The following is a 16,190-nucleotide window of genomic DNA, read 5'->3' on the forward strand; positions in this document are numbered from 1 at the left end:
ATGTCACAAAGAAAGAAAACTACAGGCCAATATCACTGATGAACATAGAAGCAAAAATCCTCAACAAAATATTAGCAAACAGAATCCAACATAGCATATTTAAAGGATCATACACCATGATCAAGTGGGGTTTATCCCAGGAATGCAAGGATTCTTCAATATACACAAATCAATCAATGTGATAAACCATATTAACAAATTGAAGGAGAAAAAAACATATGATCATCTCAGTAGATGCAGAAAAAGCTTTCGACAAAATTCAACACCCATTTATGAGAAAAACCCTGCAGAAAGTAGGCATAGAGGGAACTTTCCTCAACATAATAAAGGCCATATATGACAAACCCACAGCCAACATCCTCCTCAATGGTGAAAAACTGAAACCATTTCCACTAAGATCAGGAACAAGACAAGGCTGCCCACTCTCACCACTCTTATTCAACTTAGTTTTGGAAGTTTTAGCCACAGCAATCAGAGAAGAAAAAGAAATAAAAGGAATCCAAATCAATAAAGAAGAAGTAAAACTGTCACTGTTTGCAGATGACATGATACTATACATATAGAATCCTAAAGATGCTACCAGAAAACTACTAGAGCTAATCAATGAATTTGGTAGAGTAGCAGGATACAAAATTCATGCACAGAAATCCTTTGCATTCCTAGACACTAATGATGAAAAATCTGAAAGGGAAATTAAGGAAACACTCCCATTTCCCACTGCAACAAAAAGAATAAAATATCTAGTAATAAATCTACCTAAGGAGACAAAAGACCTGTATGCAGAAAACTATAAGACACCAATGAAAGAAATTAAAGATGATACAAACAGATGGAGAGATATACCATGTACTTGGATTGGAAGAATCAACATTGTGAAAATGACTATACTATCCAAAGCAATCTCCAGATTCAATGCAATCCCTATCAAAGTACCAATGGCTTTTTTCACAGAACTAGAACAAAACAACTCCACAATTTGTATGGAAACACAAAAGTCCCCAAATAGCCAAAGCAATCTTGAGAAAGAAAAACAGAGCTGGAGGAATTGGGCTCTCAGACTTCAGACTATACTACAAAGCTACAGTAATCAAGACAGTATGGTACTGGCAAAAAACCAGAAAGATAGATCAATGGAACAGGATAGAAAGTCCAGAGATAAACCCACACAACTATGGTCACCTTATCTTTGATAAAGGAGGCAAGAATATACAAAGGAGAAAAGACAGCCTCTTCAATAAGTGGTGCTGGGAATACTGGACAGCTAGCTACATGTAAAAGAATGAAATTAGAACATTCCCTAACACCATACACAAAAATAAACTCAAAATGGATTAAAGACCTAAATGTAAGGCCAGACACTATAAAACTCCTAGAGGAAAACATAGGCAGAACACTCTATGACATAAACCACAGCAAGATCCTTTTTGACCCACCTCCTAGAGAAATGGAAATAAAAACAAAACAAATGGGACCCAGTGAAACTTAAAAGCTTTTGCACAGCAAAGGAAACCATAACAAGATGAAAAGACAATCCTCAGATTGGGAGAAAATATTTGCAAATGAAGCAACTGACAAAGGATTAATCTCCAAAATATACAAGCAACTCATGCAGCTCAATATCAGAAAAACAAACAACCCAATCCAGAAATGGGCAGAAGACCTAAATAGACATTTCTCTAAAGAAGATATACAGATGGCCAAGAGGCACATGAAAAGCTGCTCATCATCACTAAATATTAGAGACATGCAAATCAAAATTACAATGAGGTATCACCTCATACCTGTTAGAATGGGCATCATCAGAAAATCTACAAACAACAAATGCTGGAGAGGGTGTGGAGAAAAGGGAACCCTTCTGCACTGTTGGTGGGAATGTAAATTGATACAACCACTATGGAGAACACTATGGAGGTTCCTTGAAAAACTAAAAATAGAACTACCATATGATCCAGCAATCCCACTACTGGGCATATACCCTGAGAAAACCATAATTCAAGAAGAGTCATGTACCACAATGTTCACTGCAGCAGTATTTACAATAACCAGGATATGGAAGCAACCTAAGTGTCCATCAACAGATGAATGGATAAAGAAGATGTGGCACATGTATACAATGGAATATTACTCGGCCATAAAGAGAAACGAAATTGAGTTATTTGTAATGAGGTGGATGGACCTAGAGTCTGTCATACAGAGTGAACTAAGTCAGCAAGAGAAAAACAAATACTGTATGCTAACACATATATATGGAATCTAAAAAAAAAAAAATCTGAAGAACCTAGGGGCAGGACAGGAATAAAGACACAGATGTAGAGAATGGACTTGAGGTCACGGGGAGGGGGAAGGGTAAGCTGGGACGAAGTGAGAGAGTGGCATGGACATATATACACTACCAAATGTAAAATAGATAGCTAGTGGGAAGCAGCTGCATAGCACAGGGAGATCAGCTCAGTGCTTTGTGACCACCTAGAGGGGTGGGATAGGGAGGGTGGGAGGGAGACGCAAGAGGGAGGGGATACGGGGATATATGTACATGTATAGCTGATTCACTTTGTTATACAGCAGAAAGTAACACAACATTGTAAAGCAATTATACTCCATAAAGATATTTAAAAAAAAAAAAAGGTCTTTGACACTATTTCAAACCCCTAGAAGACTTAACCCTGATATCTAGAAGCAAGAATGTGGCTAAACTTAAAAGGAAGTCTGCCTGGACAGGTGGCTGCTGGCTCCACTGTTATCTGCCCAGGTGCTGTGGTTTTACGTCGTTTACGCTTAGCACAGGTAGAAGAAGAGGGAAAGGGGGCTTCACGGGAGAGGCGGGCACTGCAGTTAAAAGGTAGATGATATCTGTACCAATATAAAAAGTCAAAGGAGGACATGCTGATGAAGGCATAAACTGTCTAAAAATTAAATACAAAACTGAACTCTTGGTGGTACCCATTAATGCACACACCATAATTCTGACTTTTCAGTCTCTCTGCCAGAATATTATGGGATGGTATATGCCTCACCTAAGAGCATATGGATGTATGTGAGTGTGTGTGTGTGTGTGTGTGTGTGTGTGTGTGTGAGCGCACGCGTGCGTGTTTGTGACAGCTGACAATGTATATGAAGAGAGATGATTTGCCGTTTAAACAGATGCCATAGTGGGCAATGGGTGTTCACATTACAGGGCTGGGACTGAGGGAGGGTTAGGGGCATACACGCCTGGCGTGGCCTCCTAGAGGGTTAGTCAGTCATGTCAGACCAAGTAATGAGCAGTTACTCTATCTTTATTTATCTGATTTTTTTAATTGAAGTATAGCTGATTTACAATGTTGTGTTAGTTTCAGGTGTACAGCAAAGTGAGTCAGTTATACATACAGTCATATGTTCTTTTTCAGATCCTTTTCCATTATGATTTATCACAGGATATTGAATACAGTTCCTTGTGCTATACAGTAGGACCTTGTTGTTTACCTATTTTACACATAATAGTTTGTATCTGCCAATCCTGGAGCATTACTTTAAAAGAGTTTCAATCCCCATGTCACTCTGAAGACCCCGCTTCCCGGGAACTACCTAGAGAAGACAGAGCAACTCCCCCCCGTGACTCTGGTGGACACGCTCTCAGGGAAGAGAACTGAAGCCAAGGGTGTCAGGTTTAACTGTCCACATTCACAGAACGCTTGCTAGGAATAAAAGTTATGACTTTGTCTGTCTTTCTCTTTTTCTTTTTTAAGCGAAAAAAAAAAAGTTCACTTAAGTTTTTTGTTGTTGTTAAGGAGCCTTTGTTGTTCTGTGTCTCTGGGATGAAAAGTAAGATCTCGTTCTGACTCTCCATTCCCCGATGTCTTCCTCTTTGGAAATCGAAGCTTAAAAAAAGTCTGTATTCAAGTGACCCAAGTTGGATTCTTCTGTATATCTGGATGGAAATTCACTAAGAAAAACACTGCCTTCTCATTTTTTTTTTTTTTTTTGCTGTACGCAGGCCTCTCACTGTTGTGGCCTCTCCCGTTGCGGAGCACAGGCTCCGGACGCACAGGCTCAGCGGCCATGGCTCACGGGGCCAGCCGCTCCGCGGCATGTGGGATCCTCCCAGACTGGGGCACGAACCCGCATCCCCTGCATCAGCAGGCGGACTCTCAACCACTGCACCACCAGGGAAGCCCTGCCTTCCAATTTTTTGAGATGTTGCCAGTGGGACGAGACTGAGAGAGCCCACTGCAAGGGGCTTAAAGCAGTGCCTGTGACGATTCCACTCATCACGTGAGGCCCGGATCCAGGTCCGGGTACCTGACAGCCACTGTGCGACAGCTCACAGGGGAGCAGTGAGCTGAGAACTGACCGATGGGCTGTGACTGGAACGGCAGCCGCCTAATGGAGCCCCTAGAGAGTGGCTGAGGGTTCCCCACACAGCACCTCTGCCTACCCTGCTATGTGCTGCTCCTGCCCTGTTGAAGCAGTGTGCCCAGCCTGGACTACACGTCCTCCTTCTCGCAGACTCAGATGTCACAGACCAGCTCCAATGCTGCCCCGTGTGGATGCTGCCCTAACTTCCCCGGGCAGAATAAGCCACCCCCTCCACCTTGCTTTCTGCACAGCGCTGACCACTCTATGGCGTGGTAACTGGGAGCCCAGGCAAGCTGGTCTCCCCTGTGAGACTCGGAGCTCCTCCTACCCAGAACTAACTGCTCGTGACCGAGTATGGAACACGACACACACTAAACGTGCAGAACAGTGACATTTCTTTTTAGAATAAGAAGCCCACATTAGCCACAGCTGTGGCTTCCTTACCATTTGAAGACCCACAAGCAAGGGAGTTTAGAAAAAACGTGCAAAGTAAAAGGCACAGTAGGTCGAGGGCCCCGCTGGCCACGTTTGCCAGACCCAGCCATATGGCTTATCCTATGTTCTTTCACTCAAACCGCGGGCCCAGAGTGATGTGTGGAGACATTCTATAAATGCATCTGAGCCCTAAATCATGACGCAGGGACAGACCGGACTCCTGGCTCTATTTCCTAGGCCTCTGACTCCGGGCAAGTCAACTCCTCTCTCCCAGACTTTCTCTCCTCATCTGACAATGGCAGCACATATGCAGGCGTCAAAAATCGTAACCACTAAATCTACAAAGATCATTGGAAAGAGTTCCAATAGCAAGTAACTAAAACAGAAGAGAGAAGTGTTCATACGTTTTGATCGAAATCGTGTAAAAATGTATCTGTACCTGAACAATAACTGGAAGGCAATATGCAAATAAAAACAATATTACAGAATGAACTGTGAGGGGGTTTCTCAAATACGCTTCATTATTATTGTATCAAAGAAAACTGGGGTGAGGCCTTACAGGGTTGCCATGGGTATCAGACATAGGAAGGATCTTCGTCAACTCTGGGAAATATATAACTGTCATTTTGCTGTTGCTGTTATGCCAACTACTACCACCAGTGCACCTGAATGAAAGATTCTTTCTTAAAATGGTTTGGAGACACACACATTCCTAGACTTATAAAGCCTCTACACTCTCAGTCCTCAGACAGCACAGACTTAACATATATAAAGGTTTTTAAAAATAACATATATACTCTAGGAGTTTCCATACTTAATCAGTACAGTTAACCTCCTGGAGATGTAAACCCCTGCTCTCCTAAGAAGCAGAGCAGTTTCCTCTCCCTGGCCGCCCTCAGAAGGAGGTGGGAAGAGAACACACTCTCTGAGGCCAGCAAGGCCCGGGAGAGAAGGAGAGGGTTCTGTGGGAGCTGATGGGCTAAGAGTACAGCTGGGAAAGCGCATCTCCAGAAACTCCTCAGCTCTTCCTTCAGAACCGCCTAGAAAAGATGCTTAGTCATGGAAGCTTCATAAACATGGATATTAAAAGCAATGCTAGGACTCCGAGGAACGCCATTCAGTGAGACCCACAAACTGCTCCAGCCTTACCCTTCGTCGACACTGGCGTGGACGGCTGCAACAACCCCTTCCAGGACGCGGAGAGGGTCCGTCGGGCCCCCGAGGTCAGCACTGCCTCCACTGCGAAGGGAGAGACAGAGAGAGGAATGGAATCAGAACAGGATGGCTCAAGCCTCAGAAACAAGTGGGGCATTTACACTCGGATGAATCCAGCTGGATCTCGGCACAGCATATACCGCCAGCTCATAGCCGTTCGTGGTATATGCAGCCCACAAGGGTACCAAGTCCTATACTGTGTGCTAAGGAGGTGGAGATGAAACCTCTGCCCTGAAGGAGCTCACAGTCTAATACAGGTTTGTTTTCCTACCAAGAGGGTAGAGGAAAAGGGGGGAAAAAAAGGAAACGGAGAGAGTAAGAAAATCTATTTGCATTCTGTCATCCAAAAATTCAAAGATATACTCAATGGGCATTAAAAATATGAGCTATGGGCTTCCCTGGTGGCGCAGTGGTTGAGAGTCCGCCTGCCGATGCAGGGGACACGGGTTTGTGCCCCGGTCCGTGAGGATCCCACATGCCGCGGAGCGGCTGGGCCCGTGAGCCATGGCCCCTGAGTCTGCGCGTCTGGAGCCTGTGCTCCGCAAGGGGAGAGGCCACAACAGTGAGAGGCCCGCGTACCGCAAAAAAAAAAAAAAAAAAAAAAGAGCTATTTTAAGCATTAAGTATATAATAATCTAAATTCTCTAGTTGGCCTTTTTCTCAAAACACTAATATTTACACGGTACTTACTAGGTAGCAGGCACTGCTAAGTGCTTCACATACAACCTGACATTTAATAATCCCAACAGCCCATGAGACAGGCCCTATTATGCTCATTCTACAAATGCAAGTGTCTGGAACTCTACTGAATTCTGAAAATGTAACAGAGGAAAGAGAAGTTTTAGATGAGTTTTTGAATAGTTTAAGTTATATGATTTAAACCAACTGCTGGATTCAGTATGCTCATCCCTTTGTCATTTTATGCCTACTAAATTTCACTAACTTTCTAAAAGGTTAATGTTATGGACATAGGCAATAGCAATTTGTTTTCCTTTGAAAAAGAGGTAGGGGAACGGAAGTTCCCCTTCCTCTCACTACTGAAAGATTTAATTCATTTTTATTGAATGTCTTCTGTGAACTAAGTCTAACATTTATTAGATCAGAACAAAATCTTCAGTAGTAGAACTGGGCACAGGGAAAAAGAAAGGAGTATAATTTACGTCAGAATTTTATAAATGTTTTAATCATATGAAAATGTACAACTTTTGAAAAATAAACTAAATTATATTCAAAGCAGTAATTTTTCAAATTTTTGTTTTTGTGAGCTTCATCTAAGCCTTGATTTAAGAAATAATAAAAGAACTGAATCAAAAAGGTACAAAACATGGCAATTATCTGTCATCATTTGAAAGAGGAAAGTGGATCTTATAATCACGACCACCACCAAAACATAATAAGCTCGTAATAGAAAAAAGCTTTATTCATTTCATATTTGCGATTTCTAAAAAGTGTTACACTATTTTATTTCTCTCCCTGTATATAAAATTACCAGATACCTCAGAGCATTAAGGTGAAAACTGGATGAAGCTGGGTAATTAAACTGATGAAGGCTCATTTGATTTCAGTTCAGCTGCTGAAAACTGACACGCATTTAATCAAAAAGTTCCTCGAGAGCAACAGAGAATTACAAAGAATGCTTAAAAGAAGAAGAAGTTAAACACAACTAAATCTTTTAGGCTAACTGCATTATTCACAGAAAGCACTTGATGCCTCATTATTTTCTTAGCTCAACTTTCTCTCTTTCCTAATCCCCTTGGATGTTTTCCTACAAAGATACCAGCCTATCGACAGAAAGCTAGAATTTCTCAGTTGTCAGTTTTATGCCATTAATTGCAGGTAAATAATGTCCTAAGATACTTAACACACGTCCAACTTCTTCAGTATACGATTAACTTTGCCTTGTGTACTTCAAAACAAATTTCTGGGAACTGGTTTCCCACTGCTACAAAGAAGGGGAATTAGAAGAGAAGCTCTGAAAATCCACGCTGAAGTCACATGACGGTCTGACACTTAACGACCTGCTTCACATGCCATTTTGGCCTTTCCCTTATTTCAAGAATTATCTGGGTGCGAGAGAGGGTCTACCCAGAAGTTAGCTAGCTTCTTGACATGTTACACACAGGACCAATGACAGAACATTGCCATGGTTCTCCATTCACAAGATATTTTAAGACATGAGACTGAGAAGTCTAATCATAATCTCTCACTTTTTATGAAGTACATCATACTTTATAAAATGCTCCTACATACGTGATGATATTTTACCTTTCTAACAACCGTGAAACAAGCACATTACTGGCAAAATATCAGCTCAGGTTTTCCTCAATGACTATTTTATAGCTTACCTCAATGCAGAGATGATTTTTGTTATTGCACTGTGTACTATATCCTTAGGTGAGATGTCAAGAGGGCCAACAGCCACCTCTAGCAGCTGTTGAATCATTCTTAGAGGCTGACCGTCTAAACACATGGCCACGGCTTGATCCTGAACTCTCCCTTTTTCTGACCGAGACAGATCATAGAGGTAACTATATTTCTGCAGCGTTTCCTGCAAACATATGGAATTCAACATGTAAATATCAACTAGGAATTACATGTCTACATGGACAGAGTGAAATATACTTAGAAGCTCTCAAACCAAATACACTATGACCACAAACACCACGTGGAGGAATATGCAGGGGTTGTTAAGAGCTTGGTCTCCAGGGCCACCCAGGCTTGAGTGCAATCCTCGCTTTAATTAGTAAGCCATTGTGATCTCAAATTTCCAGTATCTATAAAACGAGGATGAGGACAATCACTTCTTATGAACAGAGGATGTCATAAACATTCAATAATATAAAAATCAGTCCTTGGGCTTCCCTGGTGGCGCAGTGGTTGAGAGTCCGCCTGCCGATGCAGGGGACACGGGTTCGTGCCCCGGTCTGGGAAGATCCCACATGCCGCAGAGCGGCTGGGCCCATGAGCCATGGCCACTAAGCCTGTGCATCCGGAGACTACGCTCCGCAACGGGAGAGGCCACAACAGTGAGAGGCCCGCATACCACAAAAAAAAAAAATCAGTCCTTTAGCACAATGTTAGGCACAAAGTAATGCTCATTAAGGGCAAATTTCTCTATTATTATTATTGTGCTATAACCACATAACAGTTATAATCTATTAAGCATCAACTATGTAAACCCAGGTATTGTACATATGTCATCTAATTTAATGTTTATCATTATCCCACAAGGAGTTTTTTAATTAGCTCCACTTTACCAAAAGGGAAATAGAAGACCAAAGATGTTAAGTAACGTGTCCAAAGTCACACAGCCAGCCATTAATGGATTTTAGGATTAGAACCCGAGTTCGACTTTCCCCACTGCACTCTCCCACTCCACACGGCCTGCCCCTCTTTGATAATACTGTACGAACTAACATGACAACAAATAATTTAAGAAATAGGACACCAAAAAAAAAAAAAAAAGAAATAGGACACCAGCTACCACTGTTCAGCATACCAAATATGGCCACTTGATTTAATAACACTTTCCAACTTTCACAAGTAATTCTCCATATAACTGCTTTGTCTTTCAAAACAACCATGTGGAAATCTAAACATTAACTGGACATTTGATGATACTGAAGAATTACTATTACCTTTTTTACTGGTAATGCTGTAGTGGTTAAGTTTAAACATATCTTTTAGAAATAGATATGGAAGGATTTGTGGATAAAATGAAAAGATGATGGGGTTTTTCTTTAAAATGATCCACAGGAGTATAGTAAGGGTAGGTGTGAAATAAGATTGGTCACATTTTGATAATTGTGGAAGCTGGGAGTTGGGCACAGGAGATTTCATTTTACTATTCTCCCCATTGTTTTTTAAACTTTCTATTAAAAAAAAAAAGTCTGTGAGTTAGGCAGGGCAATTACTAGTATCCCTACTGAGACAAGAGGAAACTGAGGCCCCAATGGCCTGTAATTGAAATTGCACTAACCTTCTTGAGTATATAAGATGTTCTTTCATGCAGTATATAGAAAGAGGTTAAAATCAAGGCCTGAACTTAAAAGGGACAAATATATGAGGCTGAAGTTACTTCCAGCGTTTGCTCTGAAAGGCGCCTTAACAAAATCATATAATGTTCAATTTAGGAATCAGAAGAGGCTCCTATTATGGACCATCCACGGCCTAACATTTGCAAGTAGCTATTTGGTACCTTTAAATCTAGCTGAAGCAAATGGCTGATTTTGTTAATAACTCCCTTGGCCCCATATACACTACTCTAGCCACTGAAAGACAATACTTATTCCAAGGAGAGTAATGACAATTCTCCGGATATGAATATAGAATACTTGATTAGAAAAATGAATATGTATTTTAAAAGTTTTATAGTAGTAAGTATAAATCACTTTTACCTGAAGATCCAAATTTTACCCTAGTTCTTATAATTATTGATTATAGAACTCTAAGTATCAACAGGATAAAATCAAGATTGGTAAAGCCAATCTGCTCCCTGCAAAGGCTTCTATATTGCTCATACCATTATTTAATATTATTCATTAGATAGCCTAACAGGTGCTGTAAAGTACAGAATGAGATAAAAGTGCTATCAGACTTTTGAATTCTTCCCATTATCTTTTGCATGAGGGGCTTACATTTCTGTGTCTCAAACATATTTTGAAGTCTTCCATTTGTTCATTATCTGGACTCCTCTCCACTGACTGATCTTTCTGCTCAGCAATATATATATATATTTTGCAGTACATGGACCGCTCACTGTTGTGGCCTCTCCCGTTGCAGAGCACAGGCTCCAGACGCGCAGGCTCAGCGGCCATGGCTCACGGGCCCAGCCACTCCGCGGCATGTGGGATCTTCCCGGACCGGGGCACGAACCCGTGTCCCCTGCATCGGCAGGCAGACTCTCAACCACTGCGCCACCAGAGGAGCCCCAGGAATATTTTTTACAAGCCAAGAATACAATTCAATAAACTTGTAAGGTTTAAGAAAAATAAAAGAGGAGGTTAGTGGCCACTTATAGGTTCATTCACCATAGCATTTAAGGGCAAACGGAATTTTTTTAATATACCTAAACAGTTTTCACCTAGATGAAAATCATTTACTTATTGATTTGTCAACTTTTAAGTTATGGAAAAGAATACTAAAATTTCCATGACTGTGACAATACAGAAGGAAAGCTCCAAAGGCTACAAAGGGTTTCCACATGTAGTCCCAACACCCTGGTCCCCAAACCTCATCATGGCAGGGGCTCCTGACTCTCATGGGGTGCTTTCTGAGATACCATGAGGGTCTCAACAAGAAACCAACTAGGAACAACTTTATTAGTCAAAGAAGTCATATCAATAATGAAGTTATACTGGAAAATGCAACATAAAAATAGGATGAGTACATATAATTTTTTTAAACTGTTGAAGCAGGCATGGATGGCTATTTCTGAATTTTTCTGAAGATTAGGGGGAAAAAATATATCATTATTCAATTGGACAGCAAAACATCTACCAGCTAGAAGCAGAGCTTGAGAACCACAGTCTTCATCATTTCTCAGCTTTAGCAACCACTTTCTCACCCCAGGCACCCATCCTGGCCCCCTTCTCACACTCCTCTCACCTCCTCATGTCCTTCTTCCCCAAGTTATCAATTGTGTTAAGTGGCCTAAAATCCTTTTTAAAGAAGCGAAAACTGAACTGACAATCAAGAGATAATGAAGAGGTTAAAGGATAAAGGTTTAAGACCATTATCTGCAAGATTTGGAGGAGGGGGAATAATTAGGAGTTTAAGATGAACATATACACACTACTATGTATAAAACAGATCAATAACAAGGACCTACTGTATAGCATAGGGAACTCTATTCAATGTCCCGTAATAACCTATAATGGAAAAGAATCTGAAAAAAGGATACACACACACACACATACACGTGTGAGTGTATATATAAATATATATATATATTTATATCTAAATAAAACTGAATCACTTTGCTGTACACCTGAAACTCACCCAACATTGTAAATTAACTATACCTCAATAAAAAAAAAATGGCTACTGAAAAAAAAATCTTCAAGATTGAAAACCCTATCAAAACTACGAATATAGCTTTAAAGGATAAATGAAAGAATACACTGATATTATCTGAGTGAGTGAGCAGACAGAAGAAGTCTGCATTTCAGTACCTGCTCACTATTCTTCAGAGAAACGATGAAGCTGTGGTTGAGGGTTTCCAGGTGAGCCAGGGACTTCTGCAGATGATTCAAGGCATCTGCGTAGGTCATCTTAGAATCACTAGCCTCTTGAATGTCTTCTTCTGAATTTCTTTTCCTTGGCTTCTCAATAAAATGTTTGACTGTCTTAATAGCCTTTCCAGTCATTTCTTTACGTGCTTCCACAGATAGCTTTAACAAACAAACAAATAAACAAACAAGAAAAACAGGAATTGAACAAAAGTGAGACAAATCACCCTACATTATTACACATGGCATATTTAAAAGATATTAACGTGGTAGAGAGAAAAGTAAAATTTTAATACATACAACTTTAGTGAATAGGATTTTTGCTATACTGGTTTTTCTTCCACGAAGAAAACAAAAATAGGTAGGTACCACTTGCACTATTAAGTGAGCAAATACAGTTTTATAAATGCTAATACCCCAAAGCAGGTGGTGTCTTGATGAAACTAAAAGTCAAACAGATTACTGGTTACAGTGAAAAAATGAGGAGTCAATTCTACAACCAGTTCTGATCATTTACTATAAGGAAATAATTCAAAAGAAATAAACAGTATAGGAATGAAGATTTTAACTGGAATAAGAACATAAAAATAAAACTTCAAAAGCAATCTAATTGTCTGATAATATGAGATATGGTAACTAGCTTATGATAAATTACTAGATAGAACATTATGCAGCCATTAAAATTAGAATTATAAAAACAGTATAGGCGTTTGGAAAATGGTTATCATAAAATATTCAATTTTAGGAATCAGAAACCATAAAACTATTTATACCATGCTTACATGAAAATCTGAACTATACCTGTGCATGTGGGTGAACACACACACACACACACACACACACACACACACACACTCACTCTATTGGTGACCATTATGTTAAAGTGTTGGGATCATGAGCAATTCTGTGCTTCTCAACTTTCTGAATTTTCTATAATAATGTTGTATTCGCTCATTTACTCACCAACTGCTTACTGAATTCTGATATGTGACGGCCACTGTGATAGGTATGCAAGGGTTATATTTTTCTAATATTTAATATGTTAAGTTCACTTGGCCTCAAGAATGCAAAGTTAAGTTTAAACTTAACCCATTTTGATGGAGGCACCACATACCTCTGAGCCATTCTGGGGCCTCTTTAGGCCCTGCTGATTTGTGCTGCTCTGGACCCTGGAATTCAGTCTCTTGTCAACTACTCAAGCAGACTTGTACTAGAGCCTTAAAAGGACTTTGTGTTGATTTAAAAACAACAACACCAACAATAACAGATAAAGAGTCCTAGGACAAAATGTTATCTTTCCTATTACTTCTTAAAATCAGTCACGGTCCGTCTCTGGGTATTCTGAAAAGTAGGCACAGGCGTAAAGACACAGCACCAGTGGCCACACCAATGAACACGTGGCAAACCTACCCCAGACTCCATTTCCCACCAGCTCCCTCCAAGTCATTCCACGCAAGATTAATGTTTCATAAGAGATGACATTTTCTTAATCTCATATACATATTGGTAAAAGGATCTTTAGGAAAGCACGGTTTCCACTGAATTGTAAGTAAGTATTTGCTTTGCAAATGCAGCTTCCAAACAAGTTCTGTGGCCCCCACTCCTTACCTGACGGCTGCCTCCCAGCACCCGTGACATGAAACAACATCAGAAGCTACCACTGACTGGCCAGTATTAGTTACATTACTATCTCTTCCCCTAAATAAACTGCGAACTCCTTTCTGCAACTGTGAAATACAAGACACTAGAACTTGTGTTTAGTTCAACAGATCTCCTTACACCCCCATTATGTGGATGGAAAGACCGAGCCCCAGGGAGGCTGGGTGGTATGTTTGGGTTCATCATGAGAGGGAGGAGAGTAAAAGTCGGAGTTCAGATCCCGTGGTTACCAAGCCAGGGCTCCCCGTCACTGCACGTCACACAGATGCCACTCGGTCACGTCTGCCTCGTCACAGGCTCTGACAGAGCAGGAATAAAATCAAGGCTGCAAAGCCCTACTAGGCGCCACATGATTTGCCCTTCACCTCAGCCCACCTCTCTAAGCCTGTGTCCCGCCTCTCTTCCACTCTCAGCCCACTCCTAGGACACTCAGCTCCCTGCAGGCCCGCAGAGCCTTTCCATCTGTTGGTCCCCCTGCCTGGAACGTTCTCCTCCCAGGTATCCTCAGGGCTCATTCCTGTGCTCCCCTCAGGACTCGGCACAAACACCGCCTTCTCCGAGGCCTCCCTGACTACCGAGTGAGAGCTGCCTCCGCCCCCACTTGGCCTCTTTCTCCTTCCCCTGCGTTCTTTTTTCTTCACAACTGGCATCTGTGTTTCTATTTGCTTACGGTCTGTCACTGCTGTCTTTCCAGAACTCAGGATGGTGGCCCATACATAACAAATTTGTTGCAAGTATAAAGGAATGAATGGACGAATGACAACATTTCAAAAAGACAGAATAGCAAAAGCAGAGTTGCTGAAGTGGGAAAGCTTATGACGTATGTATAACCACTAGTGAGCACCTTAGACAGAGCAGGGGTGGAAAGGGCCAGATAGAAAAATGTTAGGCTTTGCAGGGCACATACAGTCTCTGTTACATATTCTCTCGGTTCGTTGGTTGGCTGGCTAGTTCTTACAGTCCTTTAAGAGATATAAAAACCAGTCTTAAGGTGTCTGAGAAAAAGCTGTCATCCTTTCTCAAGCCTGCCTTTGTCTGTCCTTCCAGAAGCAGCTCAGGGTTCACGCCTTTGCGACGCCGTCCCTGACATCATCTCCTCCTGCTATGTGTTCCTTTTAAAGCTTACCTGTATCAAAGAAGGCATTACACTGTAATGTAAAATCGGCTGGTTATCTGTACATCTCCCTGACTAAACAATGTGATCCTGCAGGGTAGAAACTGTGCTTTTTAAATCTCTGTATCCCTAGCACCTAACACAATGTCTAGCACATTGGAGACAAACAGAAAATAGCTACTAAATTACTAAACAACTCTGCTCAACATACAGGGGAGAAGTGGCATGGACACTCTTCTTCCTTCAATCTCACTCCCATGGAAAATCACAGCTCTAGGGGTAAGGGAGAGCCCTTGGCGTAAAGTGGAAAGTCTGTGTGTGTTCAGGCAGGAGACTGTCCTGCAGAGAAAGGACACAAAGGAGGGCTAGGGTCACCACAGGCGCCACGTTGGGAAACTTACATTTTCCTTCAGGCCAGTGGTCTTCAAACTGGGGTATGTGTGCCCTAGTCACAAAGCCTTTTAAGGGTACACAGGTTCAGATAATTTTAAGGGAATCAGTTCCTAAACTTTTACTTTCTCTAAATACTCTTTCCTAAGACTGGCCTTGAGAACGTGCTGGAGGTCAGAGTGTCAGGCCTATTCTCTTTTACCGCAGGCCTTCCTCTACTTACACAAGAAAGACATGCCCTGCATCCTTCTCGAATCAGACTCTGATACACTGTCCTGGAGTCTAAAAAGCTCCAGAACACCAAACGAAGGGACAATTCAAGTCCTGGTGTGTGACAGGACTCCAACGTCTGGATAACACATTTCTTTTTGCATGTCAGAAGGTTTTCAATTCTTTGCTTTCAAATAAATTTATGAAGGATCTAATTGAATTGTCAGTTGATAAATCATTACAAATGATTTTTAACAATAGATTGCTATGTGATTTTTGGCTGATAACCTTGAGGGCATTCAAAGAATTGAGTGGCACTGCTATGACAAAACTCCTTGCCCATCCACTGTGAACAAAGTTTCAAAATATTCATACCTATAAAAATGTAAAATGCAAAGAACTGATGTTGAATGCAATATCAATCTAGCAATAGTAAGAGTCAGCCATGGGCACATAAACTAATTAGAAACAACGTTTAAAGCCCTACCCATCTCATTAAGAGGTACATTTTAAATACAATTTTTTCATAATTAATGCTTATTTATCAAAAGTTAACATATCTATGTTGTTCTAGTATATACTGCAATAATTGAAACAATAAC

At 41.0% G+C, this 16,190-nt stretch overlaps 1 protein-coding gene across 2 annotated transcripts in view; it reads right to left on the minus strand.

Annotated features, from left to right (window-relative positions):
• The window catches only part of NBAS (NBAS subunit of NRZ tethering complex), a 345,026-nt gene that overhangs the window by 53,206 nt on the left and 275,630 nt on the right, over nt 1–16,190 (minus strand). For both annotated transcript variants that reach the window (XM_060116919.1, XM_060116918.1), the window contains 3 exons: nt 12,159–12,377; nt 8,331–8,533; nt 5,920–6,009 (listed from right to left, as the gene is read on the minus strand). In XM_060116919.1, the coding sequence (XP_059972902.1) occupies nt 5,920–6,009; nt 8,331–8,533; nt 12,159–12,377 (512 nt within the window). The remainder of the gene's footprint in view (nt 1–5,919; nt 6,010–8,330; nt 8,534–12,158; nt 12,378–16,190) is intronic.

This window comes from Mesoplodon densirostris, chromosome 14 (assembly GCF_025265405.1).
Source record: "Mesoplodon densirostris isolate mMesDen1 chromosome 14, mMesDen1 primary haplotype, whole genome shotgun sequence".
In the NCBI taxonomy this organism is placed as follows: domain Eukaryota; kingdom Metazoa; phylum Chordata; class Mammalia; order Artiodactyla; family Ziphiidae; genus Mesoplodon; species Mesoplodon densirostris.